The sequence below is a fragment of the Bufo bufo genome, chromosome 3 (genome assembly GCF_905171765.1).
Source record: "Bufo bufo chromosome 3, aBufBuf1.1, whole genome shotgun sequence".
NCBI lineage: Eukaryota > Metazoa > Chordata > Amphibia > Anura > Bufonidae > Bufo > Bufo bufo.
In genome coordinates, this window is record NC_053391.1 from 689,681,481 (window position 1) to 689,704,414 (window position 22,934).

Genomic DNA, 22,934 nt, shown 5'->3' on the forward strand with positions numbered 1-22,934 from the left:
AACTCTCTAACAAAAAAAGACTTAATACTTGGTGGAAAAACCCTTGTTTGCAAGCACAGAGGTCAAACGTTTCTTGTAATTGATGACCAAGTTTGCGCACATTTTAGGAGGAATGTTGGTCCACTCCTCTTTGCAGATCATCTCTAAATCCCTAAGGTTTCGAGGCTGTCTCTGTGCAACTCTGAGCTTGAGCTCCCTCCATAGGTTTTCGATTGGATTAAGGTCCGGAGACTGACTAGGCCACTCCATGACCTTAATGTGCTTCTTCTTGAGCCACTCCTTTGTTGCCTTTGCTGTATGTTTTGGGTCATTGTCGTGCTGGAACACCCATCCACGACCCATTTTCAGTTTCCTGGCAGAGGGAAGGAGGTTGTCGCTCAGGATTTCACGATACATGGCTCCGTCCATTTTCCCGTTTATGCGAATAAGTTGTCCTGTGCCCTTAGCAGAAAAACACCCCCAAAGCAAAATGTTTCCACCCCCATGCTTGACGGTGGGGACGGTGTTTTGGGGGTCATAGGCAGCATTTTTCTTCCTCCAAACACAGCGAGTTGAGTTAATGCCAAAGAGCTCTATTTTGGTCTCATCAGACCACAGCACCTTCTCCCAGTCACTCTCTGAATCATTCAGGTGTTCATTGGCAAACTTCAGACGGGCCTGCACATGTGCCTTCCTGAGCAGGGGGACCTTGCGAGCCCTGCAGGATTTTAATCCATTGCGGTGTAATGTGTTTCCAATGGTTTTCTTGGTGACTGTGGTCCCTACTAATTTGAGGTCATTAACTAACTCCTCCCGTGTAGTTCTAGGATGCTTTTTCACCTTTCTCAGAACCATTGACACCCCACGAGGTGAGATCTTGCGTGGAGCCCCAGAGCGAGGTCGATTGATGGTCATTTTGTGCTCCTTCCATTTTCGAACAATCGCACCAACAGTTGTCACCTTCTCTCCCAGCTTCTTGCTAATGGTTTTGTAGCCCATTCCAGCCTTGTGCAGGTCTACAATTTTGTCTCTGACATCCTTGGACAGCTCTTTGGTCTTTCCCATGTTGGAGAGTTTGGAGTCTGCTTGATTGATTGATTCTGTGGACAGGTGTCTTTTATACAGGTGACTAGTTAAGACAGGTGTCCTTAATGAGGGTGACTAATTGAGTAGAAGTGTCTAACCACTCTGTGGGAGCCAGAACTCTTAATGGTTGGTAGGGGTTCAAATACTTATTTCACTCAATGAAATGCAAATCAGTTGCTATCTTTTATTTAAAGTTATTTTTTCGATTTTCCTTTTGATGTGCTATCTGCCACTGTTACAATAAACCTACCATTGAAATGATACTGTTCTGAGACTTTTCATTTCTTTGTCATTGGACAAACTTACAAAATCAGTGAGGGGTCAAATAATTATTTCCGCCACTGTATGAAGGACTGGAAGAGGTGTAATTTTACACAGGATAATCGGGTTGTATGGGAAACAAAGGCAATTTGCTAGGAATAGAAAAGAAGGGATGGAAAACGGATATATACATAAATCTCCATTTTCCAAGAGACAAAAACCCCCTCTTCAGGGTCCGTGTTTATTTAGAAGGTCTAAATCACTGAAGGAGATAAATAAGTAGACGTCCTGAGGGAATATGATTCCAATTAATTGTATTAACTGAAGATGTCTACCTTCAATCGTATCATATGTATTACTTGTGATTGAAATAACCTAGGTGGGGGGCATCCCTGTTAAAAAGAGCGGCCATGTTGGTTTTCCCTCAGCTTTCCAAGGAACTGATTTAAAATATCTGAAGAGACTTTCTTACTATTTGACAGTAGGGGGAGCCTCCAGTTTTTGTATTTTATTTTTTTAGGGATTTTTGATTTTAGGTTGGAACGTCATTTGGTTCTCGTCACTTCCTGAATAGGGCAAACAAGCTTTTCTTCTTGTTGATATTTTCTAAGACATCTTCCACAGTAAAGAGACAGAAGTTGATCTCCTCATAAGGCGTCTCAGCTCCGCTTTCAAACAGGATTGCAAAGGTATTGGCGTCCTTAATATCAGCGAGATCCGAGTATCCAGACGGGCCATCATGAATGACCCATGGCTTGGACCAGGCCTCAGACATAAGCGGTGACTTGTTCAGATAGATGCCAAGATCTCTGCGGTCTTTCTTTGTCGGGTGTGAGAAGAGCAGCCAGTGGCGGCGCTCTTGTCCTGGCTGTTCCAGACCTGGGAAACCCAAAACACTGCCGGAGCACCCACCCTTCTCGGACTCCTTTAATTTGCGACTTTTTTCAGCGATCTTAAATTCCCCTCCGACGTTCAGCATCAGCGCCTCCACGCGTTTCTTGGATGGGCTCCGTGCGTTGCAGTACAGCATTTTCTGACCGTCTTCGGACACGATTTCTGCAAGTTGAGATTCGCCGCACTCGTGTTTTTCGATCCGTTCTGATACACTCCACCGGTTGCCTTGGTCCTCACTGTAGATATAAAAAGCTTGGGCTTTGGAGGACCACCAGCGTATGCACCAAAATTTGGCGACATACACATAGGCTGGGACCACGAGTTTCCCACATTGGGTCTGGATGCCGTGACCAGGAGACACGAAGAAAGTGGCCAGATTCCTGATGCCGCTGGTCACGTCCGTGATGTCTGTGGAGCTGCTCCATGTCTTCCCGCAGTCCGTGCTGGTGGAGTAGCACAGCTTGGAGCAGTTCCCCCACTTTCTCATGCGTTCTTCAGTCACCCCGCTGGGAATGCAGTTGAAGAAGAGGAACAGAGTCTTGGTGGCCTCTTCATAGACCGGGCAGGGGTTAATCATACGGTGATTTTTCAGGCAGATGTCGTGTAAACTTTGGAGACCTTCCCACTAAAAACAAGGAAAACTATTATCAAAATGTATAAAAATATTATAAATTCTTATAAAGATCTACAAAAGTGTAGTAAATTGTTATAAAAATCAATAACATGTATATATATCTTACAAATCTACAGAATAAATAAAAAAATATACAAAATTTTAAAATCTAAACGCAATATAGTTATACAAATGTGTGTGTGTGTGTATATATATATCTATGAGTTTCTGTCTGTTCTTTACACACAGGTACATCAGGTGTCCGGGAAGGTGTTAGACCGGGGCTCAGCTCTCTAGGACGTACGGTTTCTGAGATAGTCCCAAAAAAATGACCTGCATTAGCCAATAGAAGCCTGCAAGTCTTTCACTTATATCCCAACTGCCATACACACGGTCACATGACCCTTATCAGCCAATAGAAGCTCGCAGGCCCTTAGTCTCCACATACACACAGTTTTACTCCAGGTTTCCATAACAACCCAGCCATTTTTCTTCTTTGCTGTAGGTCAGCTTTAGGCCAGGGCTACACGGCGACAATAAGTCGCACGACACAACTATGCTGCTACATGCATCCATCTTGGATGGATTTTTTGCGACTGTTGTGTCTCAGTGCGACACCATAGACTATCATTATAAAAATTGTTTCGCAAAATTGGTACGACAAAATGTCAGGGGCAGGGTGCTGTGGAGGTCACTGTTAAGGGGGCAGGGGCCACTATTAAAGGGGCAGCTGCTGTGGGGGTCACTATTAAAGGGGCAGCTGCTGTGGAGATCACTGTTGAAGGCGCAGGAACTGTGGAGGTCACTGTTAAAGGGGCGTTCACTGTGGATTTTACTGTTAAGGGGGCAGGCCGCTGTGGAGGTCACTGTTAAAGGGGCTGACACTGTGGAGGTAACTGTTAAAGTGGGAGGGGCCACTATTAAAGGGGCATCTGCTGTGGAGGTCACTGTTAAGTCAGCAGGGTACTGTGAGGTCACTGTTAAGGGAGCGGGGTACTGTGGAGATCACTGTTAAAGGGACGGGTGCTGTGGAGGTCATAGATAAGGGGACAGTCCCCTACGGAGGTCAGTGTTAAGGGGCGTGGTGCTGTATAGGTCACTGTTAAGGGGGCGGCCCCCTGAGGAGGTCAATGTCAAGGGAGTGGGGGTTGCTGTGAAACTCACTGTTAAAGGGGCGGGCTGCTGTGGAGGTCCCATTTTAAGGAGGTGGGGCATTAGGGGGGGGTCAGTGTTAAAGGGCTTCTGTCACTCCACTAAACTCATATTTTTTTTTGTCTCCTTAAAATCCTTATGCTGCGATTTCTCAATATATAGGGATATCACTCAGTTTGGTTCAGTAGTTATGTAAAAAAAACGGACTTTTATAATATGCAAATTACCCCTCTAGCAGCAGGTAGGGCGGCCGCATCCTCCATTCATAAGGACGCCCCCTCCTCATGTTGATTGACAGGGCCAGCCAATGCGCTCGTCCTCTGACTGGCCCTGTCTGCGTTTTTAAATCTCGCGCCGGTCTTCAGTTGGCGCAGGCGCACTGAGTGGAGGACGCTCGCTCGGCCGCTCCATCCTCAGTGCGCCTGCGCGGATGACGTCACATGTGCGCAGGCGCACTGAGGATGGAGCGGCCGAGCGAGCGTCCTCCACTCAGTGCGCCTGCGCCAACTGAAGACCGGCGCGAGATTTAAAAACGCAGACAGGGCCAGTCAGAGGACGAGCGCATTGGCTGGCCCTGTCAATCAACATGAGGAGGGGGCGTCCTTATGAATGGAGGATGCCGCTGAAAAAAAAAATGAGTTTAGTGGAGTGACAGAAGCCCTTTAAGGGGTGAGGGGCTGTGGAGTTCACTGTTAAGGGGGATACTGTCTATCTTTTAACGACACACAAAAAACATTGATATAGATGAAATAGATTAAATATACCCGAGCGAAGCCGGGTCCTTTTGCTAGTCTCATATATATATATATATATATACAGTTGAAAGAAAAAGTATGTGAACCCTTTGGAATGATATGGATTTCTGCACAAATTGCTCATAAAATGTGATCTGATCTTCATCTAAGTCACAACAATAGACAATCACCGTCTGCTTAAACTAATAACACACAAAGAGTTAAATGTTACCATGTTTTTATTGAACACACCATGTAAACATCCACAGTGCAGGTGGAAAATGTTCAGTTTTTATCGCGCGGGTTCGGTGTTGTGTAGATGTTATTATTTTCCCTTATAACATGGTTATCAGGGAAAATAATAGCATTCTTTAATACAGAATGCATAGTAGGTGGTCAATTGAGGGTTAAAAAATAATTAACTCACCTTCTCCTCTTGATCGCGTAGCTGCCGGTCTCTTCTTACTTCTTTAATCATGAGCTGCCGGCTAAAGGACCTGTGGTGACGTCAGATCACGGTGATGGACCATGTGATTGGACCATGTGATCTGACGTCACCACAGGTCCTTTAGCCGGCAGCTCATGATTAAAGAAGTAAGAAGAGACCGGCAGCTACGCGATCAAGAGGAGAAGGTGAGTTAATTATTTTTTTTATTTTTTAACCCTCAATTGACCACCTACTATGCATTCTGTATTAAAGAATGCTATTATTTTCCCTGATAACCATGTTATAAGGGAAAATAATAACATCTACACAACACCTAACCCAAACCCGATCTTCTGTGAAGAAGTTCGGGTCTGGGTACCACAGTCAGTTTTTTATCACGCACGTGCAAAACGCATTGCACCCGCGCGATAAAAACTGAACAACGGAACGCAATCGCAGTCAAAACTGACTACAATTGGGTACCTACTCGCGCGGGTTTGCCGCAACGCATCCGGACCTTATCCGGACACGCTCGTGTGAACTCAGCCTAAAGGGCTCTTTCACACCTGCGTTCTTGTGTTCCGGCGCTGAGTTCCGTCGTCGGGGCTCTATGCCGGAAGAATCCTGATCAGTTTTATCCTAATGCATTCTGAATGGAGAGAAATCCGCTCAGGATGCATCAGGATGTCTTCAGTTCCGGACCGGAACGTTTTTTGGCCGGAGAAAATACCGCAGCATGCTGCGCTTTTTGCTCCGGCCAAAAATCCGGAACACTTGCCGCAAGGCCGGATCCGGAATTAATGCCCATTGAAAGGCATTGATCCGGATCCGGCCTTAAGCTAAACGTCGTTTTGGCGCATTGCTGGACCCGACGTTTAGCTTTTTCTGAATGGTTACCATGGCTGCCGGGACGCTAAAGTCCTGGCAGCCATGGTAAAGTGGAGCGGGGAGCGGGGGAGCAGCATACTTACCGTCCGTGCGGCTCCCCGGGCGCTCCAGAGTGACGTCAGGGCGCCCCAAGCGCATGGATCATGTGATCACATTGGACACGTCATCCATGCGCATGGGGCGCTCTGACGTCATTCTGGAGCGCCCCGGGAGCCGCACGGACGTTAAGTATACTGCTCCCCCGCTCCCCACTACTACTACGGCAACCAGGACTTTAATAGCGTCCTGGCTGCCATAGTAACACTGAAAGCATTTTGAAGACGGTTCCGTCTTCAAATGCTTTCAGTACACTTGCGTTTTTCCGGATCCGGAGTGTAATTCCGGCAAGTGGAGTACACGCCGGATCCGGACAACGCAAGTGTGAACTCAGCCTAATACAGGTTATATTAATCGCATTGCGAATTCAACTTAGATCCGAGTTCCTAATGGTTGTATTGCTAGGATATAATGAAGATTGAGAATATAGCGCTATATCCGTTATATTCGTCAATTCTAGCAATACAACCATTAGGAACCCAGCTCTAAGTTGAATTCGCAATGCGATTAATGCAGGTTATATTAATCGCATTGCAAATTCAACTTACCAGACTCTGCGTCAACTACGTAATTTTCCATGGGAGTTTTGCCATGGATCCCCCTCCGGCATGCCACAGTCCAGGTGTTAGTCCCCTTGAAACAACTTTTCCATCACTATTGTGGCCAGAAAGAGTCCCTGTGGGTTTTAAAATTCGCCTGCCTATTGAGGTCTATGGCGGTTCGACCGTTCGGGAACACTTGCGGAAATTCACGTTCGCCGTTCGCGAACGGAAAATTTTATGTTCGCGACATCTCTATCTGTAATGCATCCGTTTTTTGGGGGATATGTACAATATTTTGCTTATACCCAGTGCCAGACCATCCCCTCTCCAGACACATTATTGGTTGTTCCTGTCCCTCAAAGCATATGGTATCAGTGGGGTGTCCCTAAAAACCCCCACTCTGTCTTGGTCTCCTACCCCCTACCTCCTCTACTTCTAGATCTCTCCCTGAATGAAAAAAAATGGGGTATTGAGAGGTTGAGTGGGAAACCCCTTCACATTCGGTCTCGCCCTCAGACGACGACGGTTCGGTCTCAGTCTCAAGGGTTTTCTCAGTTTAAGCCCCAAAGTCCAAGACACGTCCCTCCCTAAAATCGGAGGTATCTCTCAGAAATTGGGAGTGCTTACGTTCTTTCAACTGGGCTGTAAAACGCTCAATTGTCGGCTGCAAGATCAATTCCTCGTGAGCAAAGTCTGGATTATCTGAAAACTTATTAGTTCCTGTGATCTGTTCCTGAAGCAACTGGGTATTTTTATTGTACAGTGCTCTTTCCTCTTCCAGAAGCTTTAGGACAATAAGGCCTCTTTCACACGGGCGTCATGGTTTTTGCCCGGATAAGATGCGGGTGCGTTGCGATTTTTCCGCGCGAGTGCAAAACATTTTAATGCGTTTTGCACGCGCGTGAGGAAAATCGGCATTTTTGGTACCCAAACCCGAACTTCTTCACAGAAGTTCTGGTTTGGGATCTGTGTTGTGTAGATTGTATTATTTTACCTTATAACATGGTTATAAGGGAAAATAATAGCAGTCTGAATACAGAATGCATAGTACAATAATAATAATAATAATTTAATTCACCTTAATCCACTTGTTCGCGCAGCCGGCATCTCTTCTGTCTTCTTCTTTGCTGTGCAGTAGGAATAGGTCCTTTAATGCGTCACTGCGCTCATCACATGGTCCATCACCATGGTACTGGACCATGTGATGAGCGCAGTGATGTCACCACAGGTCCTTTTCCTACAGCAAAGATGAAGACAGAAGGAGATGCCGGCTGCGCGAAAAAGTGGATTAAGGGGAGTTAAATTATTATAATATTTTTTTTTAACCCCTCCAGCGCTATTGCACTATGCAGTCTGTATTCAGAATGCTATTATTTTCCCTTATAACCATGTTATAAGGGAAAATAATAATGATCGGGTCTCCATCCCGATCGTCTCCTAGCAACCGTGCGTGAAAATCGCACCGCATCCTCACTTGCTTGCGGATGCTTGCGATTTTCACGCAGCCCCGTTCACTTCTATGGGGCCTGCGTTGCATGAAAAATGCAGAATATAGAGCATGCTGCGATTTTAACGCAACGCACAAGTGATGCGTGAAAATTACCGCTCGTTTGCACAGCCCCATAGAAATGAATTCACATCACGCATTGTACCCACGTGGAAATCTCGCGACTATAACGTGCTACAGCTGGCGGTGCGTTTTATCAGTCGGTCTCACATCATATGGGCAGATGTTTATCAACTATAAGGTCATTTATTTAGGTTGAGTTTTGTTTGCTCCTTCCCGTTTATTCATTTTAAGAATTATAAATAAAGGTGTTTTTTTTATCCTTTACACGACGTTCCTTCAGTCAGTGATCAACATATACATAAATTGCTATACAAATCTATAAAATGTATATAAATTATTATAAAATCTATATACCATAAATAATTTTAAAAAAAAGATAAATTATATATGCATTGCTATAAGAAAACTACAAACTATACATAAATTATTTAAAAAATATATAAAATATAGATATAAACTATAAAAAAATATAAACTATATATACATTGCTCTAAAAATATCTAAATACATTATTTAAAAATGTACAAAAAGTATTATATAATATATTAAAAATATTATATTTGATATAAAATCTAAAACACTCACAGATTACTATACCCCCCCCCATGCCCTTCTCCTGCTTACATTCAGGGCACTAGAAGAGCTGGGTGAATGCCCCGGTGGTTTTTAATCGAGGGCAGATCGGTTGTCTTGGCTTTCCAGAGCATTACAGTAAAATTCCGATAGTCTGGCAATTGCAGGAGCTCTGGACTATTTGATTTCCCAGATTCAAACTGCAAATCATCCTCAATCCCATTTCTGCAGGTCCAGACCATCGGGAGTTCCAGATTATCAACTGCTGGATAATTGAACTTTTACTTTCAGAATTTGACTCCAGATCTTACAGGAAGATCCCGCCATGCGCTTCTACAGTGTATGTCACCCCTGCCACAATATCAAACCCTCAGGATAAGCTTTCAGATTATAAACAAGAGTGTCTCTATTCGCTGACAGCAAGCAGGGATGTTGAAAATGATGACGGATCGTAACACTAAATCCATAAGAAAGTTTTAAACTACATAAATATGGGCAATATACAATAGCCGCAAGGCCACCTGGGCTACAATCCTCTACATCGTGGTATGTGCAAACAATTTTGACTATTGCCCTAACTGATCGAAAATTTTAGAAAAAATAGAGGCCACTGTGAGTATACAGGGAGTGCAGAATTATTAGGCAAATGAGTATTTTGACCACATCATCCTCTTTATGCATGTTGTCTTACTCCAAGCTGTATAGGCTCGAAAGCCTACTACCAATTAAGCATATTAGGTGATGTGCATCTCTGTAATGAGAAGGGGTGTGGTCTAATGACATCAACACCCTATATCAGGTGTGCATAATTATTAGGCAACTTCCTTTCCTTTGGCAAAATGGGTCAAAAGAAGGACTTGACAGGCTCAGAAAAGTCAAAAATAGTGAGATATCTTGCAGAGGGATGCAGCACTCTTAAAATTGCAAAGCTTCTGAAGCGTGATCATCGAACAATCAAGCGTTTCATTCAAAATAGTCAACAGGGTCGCAAGAAGCGCGTGGAAAAACCAAGGCGCAAAATAACTGCCCATGAACTGAGAAAAGTCAAGCGTGCAGCTGCCAAGATGCCACTTACCACCAGTTTGGCCATATTTCAGAGCTGCAACATCACTGGAGTGCCCAAAAGCACAAGGTGTGCAATACTCAGAGACATGGCCAAGGTAAGAAAGGCTAAAAGACGACCACCACTGAACAAGACACACAAGCTGAAACGTCAAGACTGGGCCAAGAAATATCTCAAGACTGATTTTTCTAAGGTTTTATGGACTGATGAAATGAGAGTGAGTCTTGATGGGCCCGTGGCTGGATTGGTAAAGGGTAGAGAGCTCCAGTCCGACTCAAACGCCAGCAAGGTGGAGGTGGAGTACTGGTTTGGGCTGGTATCATCAAAGATGAGCTTGTGGGGCCTTTTCGGGTTGAGGATGGAGTCAAGCTCAACTCCCAGTCCTACTGCCAGTTTCTGGAAGACACCTTCTTCAAGCAGTGGTACAGGAAGAAGTCTGCATCCTTCAATAAAAACATGATTTTCATGCAGGACAATGCTCCATCACACGCGTCCAAGTACTCCACAGCGTGGCTGGCAAGAAAGGGTATAAAAGAAGAAAATCTAATGACATGGCCTCCTTGTTCACCTGATCTGAACCCCATTGAGAACCTGTGGTCCATCATCAAATGTGAGATTTACAAGGAGGGAAAACAGTACACCTCTCTGAACAGTGTCTGGGAGGCTGTGGTTGCTGCTGCACGCAATGTTGATGGTGAACAGATCAAAACACTGACAGAATCCATGGATGGCAGGCTTTTGAGTGTCCTTGCAAAGAAAGGTGGCTATATTGGTCACGGATTTGTTTTTGTTTTGTTTTTGAATGTCAGAAATGTATATTTGTGAATGTTGAGATGTTATATTGGTTTCACTGGTAAAAATAAATAATTGAAATGGGTATATATTTGTTTTTTGTTAAGTTGCCTAATAATTATGCACAGTAATAGTCACCTGCACACACAGATATCCCCCTAAAATAGCTAAAACTAAAAACAAACTAAAAACTACTTCCAAAAATATTCAGCTTTGATATTAATGAGTTTTTTGGGTTCATTGAGCACATGGTTGTTGTTCAATAATAAAATGAATCCTCAAAAATACAACTTGCCTAATAATTCTGCACTCCCTGTACATCTACCATTTTGTGTAAACAGCAACTATGCAGATCTATGTGCATTCCGTCTCCTGCTTTTTTCCACCATACAGCATAATACAGATGCGACTACACAGGGTTTGTTTGTAGTCTGTAACCATGGCGACACATACGTCTACATAGGAGCTGCGTGCACAGAACCACAGATGTTTGTAAAGTTGGTTTATTTTATGTATTATACATAATGGAGCCTGGCTGAGTATACAAATCCTTAGAGGAGATGAACAGTGGTGGGGGGACGCTGGGTGACATCCACGAGAGCTCCGCACATGACTTACAGACACATATCCGGTCTTGTAGATCCCTCTCCTCATCACCACGCTCTCTGCCTCATCATCGGTCTCGCTCTTACGCTTCTCTGCGAATGCCAGGAACACGTTCTCCCCTGTGATGTAGATGAGGGAGGGGATCCGGTACACACAGCCGCTGGACTCCTTCTTGAACAGCGGCGTCCTCTCGGGTTGTGTGGCCTTCATGGCGGCGACAACAGTTCTAGAAGAGGAACGTAGAACATGGTCACCTAACGGACTGTCCGAGAAGTACAGGAGAGCAATACCATGAAGTACAAGCATGAAAGCGGCAAACCCCGAGGATCCAGTATCTATCTCTTATCTATCTATCTATTGTCTATCTATCATTTCTCATATCTATCTCTTATCTATCTATCTACAGTTAGGAACAGAAGTATTTGAACACCCTGTGATTTTGCAAGTTCTCCCGCTTAGAAATCCTGGAGGGGTCTGAAATTCACATTGTAGGTGCATTCCCACTCTGAGACAGGATAAAAAAAATATAAAAAATTCAGGAAATCACATTGTATGATTTTTAAAGAATTTCTTTGTTTTGCACGGCTGAACATAAGTATTTTAACACCTAAGAAACAGCAAGAATTCTGGCTCTCAAAGACCTGTTACTGTGCCTTTAAAAAGTCCACCTCTACTCCACTCATTAATCTAACTTAGTAGCACCTGTCTGAGCTCTTTAAAGACCCCTGTCCACCCCATAGTCAGTCAGACGCCAACTACTACCATGGGCAAGACCAAAGAGCTGTCAAAAGACACCAGAGACAAAATGGTGGACCTCCACAAGGCTGGAAAGGGCTACGGGGCAATTGCCAAGCAGCTTGGTGAAAATAGATCCACTGTTGGAGTAATTGTTAGAAAATGGAAGAGGCTAAAGACGACTGTCAGTCTCCCTCGGACTAGGGCTCCATGCAAGATCTCACCACGTGGGGTATCACTGATGATAAGAAAGGTGAGGAATCAGCCCAGAACTACAAGGGAGGAGCTGGTCAATGACATGAAGAGAGATGGGACCACAGTCTCAAAGGTCACTGTCGGTAGAACCCTACGCCGTCATGGTTTCAAATCATGCATTGCACGGAAGGTTCCCCTGCTCAAGTCATCACATGTCCAGGCCCAGGTCTGAAGTTTGCCAATGACCATCTGGATGATCCAGAGGAGGCCGGGGAGAAAGTCATGTGGTCAGATGACACCAAAGTAGAACATTTTGGTCTAAACTTCACTCGTCGTGTTTTAAGGAAAAAGAAGGATGAGTTGTATCCCAAGAACACCATCCCTACTGTGAAGCATGGAGGTGGTAACATCATGCTTTGGGGGGGCTTTTATGTGAAGGGGACAGTACGGCTGCACTGTATAAAGGAGAGGATGAATGGGGCCATTTATTGTGAGATTTTGAGCACCAACCTCCTTCCCTCAGTCAGAGCATTGAAGATGGGTCGTGGCTGGGTCTTCCAACAGGACAACGACCCGAAGCACACAGCCAGGATAACCAAGGAGTGGCTCCGGAAGAAGCATATCAAGGTTCTGGAGTGGCCTAGCCAGTCTCCAGACCTAAACCCAATATAACATCTTTGGAGGGAGCTGAAACTCCGTGTTGCTCAGCGACAGCCCCGAACCCTGACAGATCTAGAGGAGATCTGTGTGGAGGAGTGGGACAAAACCCCTGCTGCAGTGTGTGCAAACCTGGTCAAGAACTACAGGAAACGTCTGACCTCTGTAACTGCAAACAAAGGCTTCTGTACCAAATATTAACACTGATTTTCTCAGGTGTTCAAATACTTATGTTCAGCCGTGCGAGACAAATACATTCTTTAAAAATCATACAATGTGATTTCCTGATTATTTATTTTTTATCCTGTCTCTCGGAGTGGGAATGTACCTATAATGTGAATGTCAGACCCCTCCATGATTTCTAAGGGGGAGAACTTGCAAAACTGCAGGGTGTTCAAATACTTCTGTTCCTCACTGTATCTATCTATCTATCTCATATCTATTAGTGATGACCGGCAGGAGCAATATTAGAATTTTCGATATTTGGGGCGAATATTAGTCATATATTTGAGAATTCACAAATATTTTCTTGATTGCGAAAATCGACAATGTAATGTGCGCGGATTGAGCGCGCAATACAGGCGTGGGTCACTTTTGCTACATTTTTTAAGCTGCTAGAAGTTTCCTGAGACTGAAGACAATGGTTGGCACGTCAGAACATTACAATAGCTTTATATGCAGATAGAGTGCTCCAATACATTCGTAATTGCGCTAATCGGCAATTATTTTGGCGCAATACGTGAAACTTCATATTTTATCAGGTCTGAGTAGATATTACTGATTGGTGCACTATGTATTGTTGTGACATCACAGTACTATGTCTGTAGCATGTATGTATGGACAGCAGAACCGATCACACTACCTAACACCCTGCACTGGGACCTATCAGCTACACTATATCAGGATCTAACCTACACTGACTATCTCCAACTAACTATCTGTGTTATACACTGTCCAAAAACTAAGTCACCACAAAAAAAAGTGATGCGCCCATCACTCTGGAACAGGGTAAATCTGGACTCCTCAGACCACAGGACCTTCTTCCATTGCTCCAGAGTCCGATCTTTATGCTCCCGAGCAAATTGCAGCCTTTTTTCTGGTTTCCTCACTGATTAGTGGTTTTCTTACGGCTACACAGCTGTTCAGTCCCAATCCCTTGAGTTCCCTTCACATTGTGCGTGTGGAAATGCTCTTACTTTCACTATTAAACATAGCCCTGAACATAGCTATTAAACATAGCCCTGAGTTCTACTGTTGTTTTTCTTCGATTTGATTTAACCAAACGTTAAGTGATCACCGATCACGATCATTCAGGATTTTTTCCCCGATACATTTCTTCCCCGAATACAATGGGTCCCCACTATCCTTCCAGTTATTAATAATGCGTTGGACAGTTCTTAACCCAATTTTAGTAGTTTCTACAATCTCCTTAGATGTTTTCTCTGCTTGATGCATACCAGTGATTTGACCCTTCTCAGACAGACTAACATCTTTTCCACGACCACGAGATGTGTCTTTCGACACGGTTGTTTAAGAAATAGGAAGCAGCTCATTGCACCGATTGGGGTTAAATAACTTATTGCAGCTGAAAGATAATCGCCCCCATGCAGTAATTATCCAATAGGAGGCTCAGAACTATCTGCTTAGTTAAATCCAGGTGGCAAATTTTGTTTTTGGACAGGCAGTGTAAATAAGCGAACTAACTATCTATTGTAATGACACAGGAAAGCACAGAGCACAGCAACGTCACTGCTCTCTCTGCCAGAACTGCAAAAAAACTAGAAAGTGGCTGCTGGGGAGGTTCTTATATAGTAAGGGGTAGACAACTTTCCTATTGGTTGCTAGGGATGTTGCTAAGCTCAGACAAAGACATTGCAGCCTTCTCATTGGCCCACAAGCAAGAAGGGAGGTTACTGATGGAAAAAAAATATCGAGAATATTCGAAATTACGAATATATATCACTATATTCTAAATCTTCGTGAATTCTCAAAGTGGCGATATTCGTGCCCAACACTAATTTCTATCTATCTACAAAAAAAGTAATTCACGGCACTTTCTCAAGTAAAAAGAATTGTGATTTTATTTCACCAACGCAATAAAGTCACCATTTTTTTTACATGAGGAAGTGCAGATCGGATCGCTCCAATAACCGCTGGCACCCAACTTCTACTTGGCTCGCTGTGCTGCTCACAAGCCTGGAATTGCTTTTATCTATCTATTATCTATTTATTATCTATCTATCTATTTATCTATCTATTATCTATCTATCTATCATCTATCTATCTATCTATCATCTATCTATCTATCTATTATCTATCTATTATCTATTATCTATCTATCTATTATCTATCTATCTATTATCTATCTATTATCTATTATCTATCTATTATCTATTATCTATCTATCTATTATCTATCTATTATCTATTATCTATCTATTATCTATTATCTATCTATCTATTATCTATCTATTATCTATCTATCTATCTATCTATTATCTATCTATTATCTATCTATCTATTATCTATCTATTATCTATCTATCATCTATCTATCTATTATCTATCTATCTATCTATCTATTATCTATCTATCTATTATCTATCTATTATCTATTATCTATCTATCTATTATCTATCTATTATCTATCTATCTATCATCTATCTATTATCTATCTATCTATCTATCTATTATCTATCTATTATCTATCTATCTATCTATCTATTATCTATCTATTATCTATCTATTATCTATTATCTATCTATTATCTATCTATCTATTATCTATCTATTATCTATCTATCTATCTATTATCTATTATCTATCTATTATCTATCTATTATCTATCTCTTTCCCTTTAAGCTGCGGTATCTGTGTGGTTGGGACGTGCAGTGATGTAATGTGATTACTTTCTGTTCTGTTGTAGACAAAGATATTTTCCTTCTCTGTATTATGAAGCCGGAAGATAAATGTGGCCATGTTCCCTGGCAGGAGAGCTCTGTGCCAAGATCCTACCCTTCATAGAATAAACAGAGTCCAGAGCAGAGAGCGCTGAGTGGTCTGTGAGGCCGTCTATGGCGTCAGGTCTGAAATTTCTAATATTATAAATGTTCTAATCAAATAATCCCAATCCCCATGAATGTCTGGTTTCTTCTGATGGTTCGCAGGGTCTTCTGACCATAAATGTCAACTCTACCAGAATGACCAGGAGACTCTTGGGAAAAGGGGAGATCTCCTGGAAGATCCAGCAGATCTCCAAGCACTGAGTAAATTCACCACCATTTCAGCAGTCCTCTGCATTCCCTGGAACCACCGTAGAAAAATCCTGACCCCAAGGCAACCAGGCTGAGGTCTGCAGAGATAGTTCCTCTGGGATCTGTAGTAAAGGATAGTCTGAGATGTGATTTAAGGACTAGTGTGGTCTGGAGTGTGTATTAAGTGGTAGTCTGGCATCTGTATTAAAGGGTAGTCTAGTTTGAGGTCAGTATTAAGAGGTACTGTAGTTTATTTTTGAGTCTGAATTAAGGAGTAGTGTGTACTAAAGTCTGTAGTCTGGTATAGAGTCTGTATTCGTTCGGGAAAGGCGGTGAGATATGGGGTCTGTATTAGTTACGGGGGGGGGGTGTATCTGGGGTCTGAATTAGTTACATGGCTGTGATCTGGGGTCTGTATTAGTTGGGGGGGATTTAACTGGGGTCTGTACTAGTTCTGGGGATGTGATCTGGGGTCTGTGTTATGTCCGGGGGTGTGATCTGGGGTCTGTATTAGTTGGGGGGTATTATCTGGGGTCTGTATTAGTTGGGGGGGGGGGGGGTATTATCTGGGGTCTGTATTAGTTCCAGGGGTGTGATCTGGGGTCTGTATTAGTTCGGGGGTGATCTGGGTCCGTATTAGTTTGGGGGGGTGTGATCTGAGGTCTGTATTAGTTCGGGGGTGTTATCTGGGGTCTGTATTAGTTGGAGGGTGTTATCTGGGGTCTGTATTAGTTCCGGGTGGCTGATCTGGGGTCTGTATTAGTTGGGGGGAGGTTTTGATCTGGGGTCTGTACTAGTTCTGGGGGTGTGATCTGTGGTTTGTGTTAGTTACGGGGGGGGTGATCTAGGGTCTGTATTAGTTGGGGGGAGGTTTTGATCTGGGGTCTGTACTAGTTCTGGGGGTGTGATCTGTGGTCTGTGTTAGTTACGGGGGGGTGATCTGGGGTCTGTATTAGTTGGGAGGGGGGGTTATCTGGGGTCTTTATTAGTTCCAGGGGGGTGATCTGGGGTCTGTATTAGTTGGGCGAGTTTGATCTGGGGTCTGTACTTCCAGGGGTGTGATCTGGGGTCTGTGTTAGTTCCGGGGGGGTGATCTGGGGTCTGGATTAGTTGGGGGGTATTATCTGGGGTCTGTATTAGTTCCGGGGGTGTGATCTGGGGTCTGTATTAGTTTGGGGGGAGGGGGCCTGAATTAATTCAGAGGTGTTAACTAGAGTATGTATTACTTGGGAGGAGGGAGGGTGTGATCTCGGGTCTGTATTAGTTTGGGTTGGTGTGATCTGTGGTCTGTATTAGTTCGGTGGGGTGTTATCTGTGGTCTGTATTAGTTGGAGGGGGGTGTTATCTGGGGGTCTGTATTAGTTGGGGAGGTGTGTTTTCTGGGTTCTGTATTAGTTCGGGGGAGGGGGGGTGATCTTGGTTCTGTATTAGTTGGGGGGGTTTGATCTGGGGTCTGTATTAGTTCCATGGCTGTGATCTGTGGTCTGTGTTAGTTCCGGGGGGTATTCTGGGGTCTGTATTAGTTGGGGGGGAGGTTTTGATCTGGGGTCTGTACTAGTTCCCGGGGTGTGATCTGAGGTCTGTATTAGTTGGAGGGGGGTGTTATCTGGGGGTCTGTATTAGTTGGGGAGGTGTGTTTTCTGGGTTCTGTATTAGTTCGGGGGAGGGGGGGTGATCTTGGTTCTGTATTAGTTGGGGGGGTTTGATCTGGGGTCTGTATTAGTTCCATGGCTGTGATCTGTGGTCTGTGTTAGTTACGGGGGTGTGATCTGGGATCTGTATTAGTTGTTAGGGGGGTTATCTGGGGTCTTTATTAGTTCCAGGGGGGTGATCTGGGGTCTGTATTAGTTCAGGGGTTTCATCTGTGGTCTTTACTAGCTCCAGGGGTGTGATCTGAGGTCTGTGTTAGTTCTGGGGGTGTGATCTGGGGTCTATATTAGTTGGGGGGGGGTGCTATCTGGGGTCTGTATTAGTTACGGGGGGGGGGTAATCTGGGGTCTCTATTAGTTTAGGAAAGGGGTGATCTGGGTTCTGTATTTGTTGGGGAGGGGGCTTATCTGGGGTCTGTATTAGTTTGGGGGTGTTATCTGGGGTCAGTATTAGTTCCGAGGAGTAATCCGGGGTCTATATTAGTTTGGGGAGGTGATCTGGGGTCTGTTTTTGTTGGGGGGTGCTATCTGGGGTCTGTACTAGTTCTTGGGTGTGATCTGGGGTCTGTGTTAGTTGGGGGGGGTGTTATCTAGGGTATGTATTAGTTGGGGGGTGTGATCTGGGGTTTGTATTAATTCCAGCAGTGTGATCTGGGGTCTGTATTAGTTCCGGAGGGGTGATCTGGGGTCTGTATTAGTTTTGAAGGGTGATCTGGGTTCTGTATTTGTTGGGGGGGGGGGGGGTGTTATATGGGGTCTGTATTAGTTAGGGGGGTTATCTGGGGTCTGTACTAGTTCCGGAGGCTTGATCTGGGGTCTGTACTAGTTCCGGGGTGTGATCTGGGGTCTGTATTAGTTGCGGGGGGGGGGGGGGGGTGTTATCTGGCGTCTGTTTTAGTTAGGGGGATGTTGTCTGGGGTCTGTATTAGTTGGGGAGGGGTGTTATCTGGGGTCTGTATTAGTTTTGGGGGGGTTTGACCTGGGGTCTGTACTAGTTCTAGGGGTGTGATCTGGGGTCTGTATTAGTTGGGGTGTGTTATCTAGGGTCTGTATTAGTTGGGTGGGTTGATCTGGGGTCTGTACTAGTTCTGGGGGTGTGATATGGGGTCTTTTTTAGTTCCAGGCGTGTGATCTGGGGTTTGTATTAGTTTGGGGGGGTGTTATGTGGGGTCCCTATTAGTTCAGTGGGGTGTTATCTGGGGTCTGTACTAGTTCCGGAGGCTTGATCTGGGGTCTGTATTAGTTCCGGGGTGTGATCTGGGGTCTGTATTAGTTGCGGGGGGGAAGGGGGGGTGGGTGTTGTCTGGGGTCTGTTTTAGTTAGGGGGGTGTTATCTGGGGTCTGTATTAGTTTTGGGGGGGTTTGACCTGGGGTCTGTACTAGTTCCAGGGGTGTGATCTGGGGTCTTTTTTAGTTCCAGGCGTGTGATCTGGAGTTTGTATTAGTTTGGGGGGGTGTTATGTGGGGTCTGTATTAGATGGGTGGGGTGTTATCTGGGGTCTGTATTAGTTCTGGGGGGTAATCTGGGGTCTGTATTAGTTCAGGGGGGTGATCTACAGTCTTGTGAAAAAATTAGGACACCCTTTGAAAGCATGTGGTTTTTTGTAACATTTTTAATAAATGGTTATTTCATCTCCATTTCAACAATACAGAGAGATTAAAGTAATCCGACTAAACAAAGAAAACTGAAGAAAAGTCTTTTCAAGATCTTCTGTAAATGTCATTCTACAAAAATGCCTATTCTAACTGAGGAAAAAGATAGGACACCCTTGCCCCTAATAGCGAGTGTTACCTCCTTTGGCTGAAATAACTGCAGTGAGACGGTTCTTGTAGCCATCTACCAGTCTTCGACATCGGTCTGAGGAAATTTTACCCCACTCCTCAATGCAGAACTTTTTCAGCTGTGAGATGTTTGAGGGGTTTCTTGCACGTACAGCCCTTTTCAAGTCACCCCACAGCATCTCAATGGGATTCAAATCTGGACTTTGACTTGGCCATTCCAGGACTCTCCATTTCTTCTTTTTCAGCCAATCTTTGGTTGATTTACTAGTATGTTTTGGGTCATTGTCATGTTGCATGGTCCAGTTCCGCTTCAGCTTTAATTTTCTAACTGATGGTCTCACATGTTCTTCAAGCACCTTCTGATACACAGTAGAATTCATCGTGGATTCTATGATGGTGAGCTGACCAGGTCCTGCTGCAGCAAAGCAGCCCCAAACCATGACACTTCCACCTCCATGCTTCACAGTTGGTATGAGGTTCTTTTCTTGGAATGCTGTGTTTGGTTTACGCCAAACATGTCCTCTGCTGTTGTGTCCAAATAATTCAATTTTGGACTCATCTGTCCAAAGAACATTATTCCAGAAGTCCTGGTCTTTGTCAACTTTATCGCTGGCAAATGTCAGTCTGGCCTCGATGTTTCTCTTGGAAAGCAAAGGTTTCCTCCTTGCACACCTCCCATGCAAGTTAAACTTGTACAGTCTCTTTCTGATTGTAGAGGCATGTACTTCTACATCAACAGTAGCCAGAGCCTGCTGTAGTTCTCGAGATGACACTTTAGGGTTTTTGGATACCTCTTTTAGCATCTTGCGGTCTGCTCTTGGGGTGAACTTGCTGGGGCGACCAGTCCTTGGCATGTTGGCAGTTGTTTTGAAAGCCCTCCACTTGTAGACTATCTTCCGGACAGTGGAATGGCTGGTTTCAAAATCTTTTGAGATCTTTTTAAATCCCTTCCCAGACTCATAGGCTGCTACAATCTTTTTTCTGAAGTCCTCTGACAGCTCTTTTGCTCTCACCATGGTGCTCACTCTCACTTCAACAGTCAGGAGCACACCAAACTAAATGTCTGAGGTTTAAATAGGGCAAGCCTCATTCAACATGCAGAGTAACGATCTACTAATTATGTGCACCTGGTGTGATATACCTGTGTGAGATCTGAGCCAATTTAAGAGGGAATACATGTGAGGGTGTCCTATCTTTTTCCTCAGTTAGAATAGGCATTTTTGTAGAATGACATTTACAGAAGATCTTGAAAAGACTTTTCTTCAGTTTTCTTTGTTTAGTTGGATTACTTTAATCTCTCTGTATTGTTGAAACGGAGATGAAATAACCATTTATTAAAAATGTTACAAAAAACCACATGCTTTCAAAGGGTGTCCTAATTTTTTCACATGACTGTAGGTTCTGTATTAGTTGGGCGGGCTTATCTGGGGTCTGTATTAGTTTGGGGGTGTTATCTAGAGTCTGTATAAGTTCTGGGAGGGGGGAATTTCGGTTCTGTATTAGTTTGGGGGGGTTATCTGGGGTCTGTTTTAGCTGGGCGGGTTATCTGGGGTCTGTATTAGTTGGGGAGGTGTTATCTGGGGTCTGTATTAGTTCAAGGGGGGTGATCTGGGGTCTGTATTAGTTCGAGGGGGGTGATCTGGGGTCTGTATTAGTTGGGGGTGTTATCTGGGGTCTTTATTAGTTTAGGGGAGGGGTGATCTGGGGTCTGTATTAGTTTCGGGGGGTGATCTTGGGTCTGTATTAGTTTTGGGGGGGTGATCTGTGATATGTATACCTTCTGAGGTGTGATGGAGGGTTTCTTGAACATTATTCTGGATATATATGAAAGGCGTGGCAGAGACCAAAGATTTCACCCTTTATACAGAAGAACTGTTCTAGATTTAGATCAGAGACAGTAAAACTACAAGCACCAGAATTCCATGTGCATGCTGAGACTTGTAGTTTCCCCAGTCCTTCCCTCTTTATAACAATAGGTCTGGCTTGTGGTGAGGGTACACGTGCTGTTTTCCTGTCTCAGCCGCTGATGTCATGGGTTTTGTACTGAGCGTCCTGCCAGCTTATCGTCTGTGTTTATATTGGGCAGCGGTGAGGGCCCCCTCTACTAAACTGTGCTAAGTATATATTCCTATTACATTCCCTGCACTTCCCCTTTAAATTTCCATCCGGAGCACCGGGATGGTGGCGGTGGCAGGAACATCATCTCCATACATTTCAGCCATATAGTCTCCAAAGGGCGCCAATAATGAATCACAAAGACAGCAAATATGCCAATGGCGGCCAGACTGGTAAATATGTAAACAAATCATTTGTGCCAGTTTTACAACAGCTCTTTGCCACTCCCCTAAAATAAATCTTCCTCATTGACCCTTGTGTGTTGGTTGCTATGGGCAATGTGTCCTCGTCGCCCATAGCAACCAGAGTTTTTCTTTCACTTTCCTGGCCCTATGTGATTGGTTGCTATGGGTGACAAGGACACTTATTTCTAAATGTGGAGAGCTCCTTAAATATCAAAACAATCGTCACCTCACAATCTCTGTTGGGAGTAGAAGTGACATGCCTAAGCCTTTACATGGGAAGCATCACTCCCATCATCCTCAGTGGGTCAGTATCGTCTATAGGGTGAGCTCAATAACGTCAGTGCACATTAAATAAGCATGACGGGCGATTTTGGCAATTTTTTTAGACATTTTAAGTCAACGCCTGTTTCTGTCACTGGCCAGTAGACAAGGCAGATATCGGACCACAGCGTCTACTGACGTCTGAATGAACGGACGCCACTTTAAGAAATACAGATAATGATGAACCTACTGTCTCTGCTGTGCTGGATGTGTCCTGAAGCTGGTGTTCTCTGGTGTCAGCTGGTCCTGTCCTGGCCGTGACCTGCAGCTGCTGTTCTCTGGTGTCAGCTGGTCCAGTCCTGGCCGTGACCTGCAGCTGGTGTTCTCTGGTGTCAGCTGGTCCTGGCCGTGACCTGCAGCTGGTGTTCTCTGGTGTCAGCTGGTCCTGTCCTGGCCGTGACCTGCAGCTGGTGTTCTCTGGTGTCAGCTGGTCCCGTTCCTGCGCTGAGATGACAGCCCGCAGATGTGCTGCTCCTCTGTTGTAGTGGAGATGGGAAACTCCCAAAACTTCCCACAGTTCCTACTGGCTGCAGTGTGTGCTGGGCACTTCCTCGTACCGTACACCTCCTGCGCTGTGCACCCACCCCTCCCTGCGCTGTGCACCCCCCCCTCCCTGCGCTGTGCACCCCCCCTCCCTGCGCTGTGCACCCCCCCTCCCTGCGCTGTGCACCCCCCCTCCCTGCGCTGTGCACCCCCCCTCCCTGCGCTGTGCACCCCCCCTCCCTGCGCTGTGCACCCCCCCCTCCCTGCACTGTGCACCCCCCCTCC

At 44.7% G+C, this 22,934-nt stretch overlaps 1 protein-coding gene across 2 annotated transcripts; it reads right to left on the minus strand.

Moving 5' to 3' along the window:
• Positions 1–1,565: 1,565 nt before the first annotated feature.
• On the minus strand, positions 1,566–22,608 carry LOC120996551 (sialidase-3-like). 2 transcript variants are annotated; one of them, XM_040426528.1, is made up of 4 exons: positions 22,568–22,608; positions 22,357–22,428; positions 11,289–11,502; positions 1,566–2,845 (listed from the first exon to the last, which is right to left on the minus strand). In XM_040426528.1, exons 3-4 carry the CDS (start codon positions 11,484–11,486, stop codon positions 1,886–1,888), a joined length of 1,158 nt encoding a protein of 385 aa, XP_040282462.1. In that variant the 5' UTR covers positions 11,487–11,502; positions 22,357–22,428; positions 22,568–22,608; the 3' UTR covers positions 1,566–1,885. The 2 variants fall into 2 exon arrangements, with proteins under 2 accessions (XP_040282462.1, XP_040282461.1); XM_040426527.1 differs by lacking the exon at positions 22,568–22,608 and having other exon boundaries at positions 22,357–22,483.
• Between the last annotated feature and the right edge of the window lie 326 nt (positions 22,609–22,934).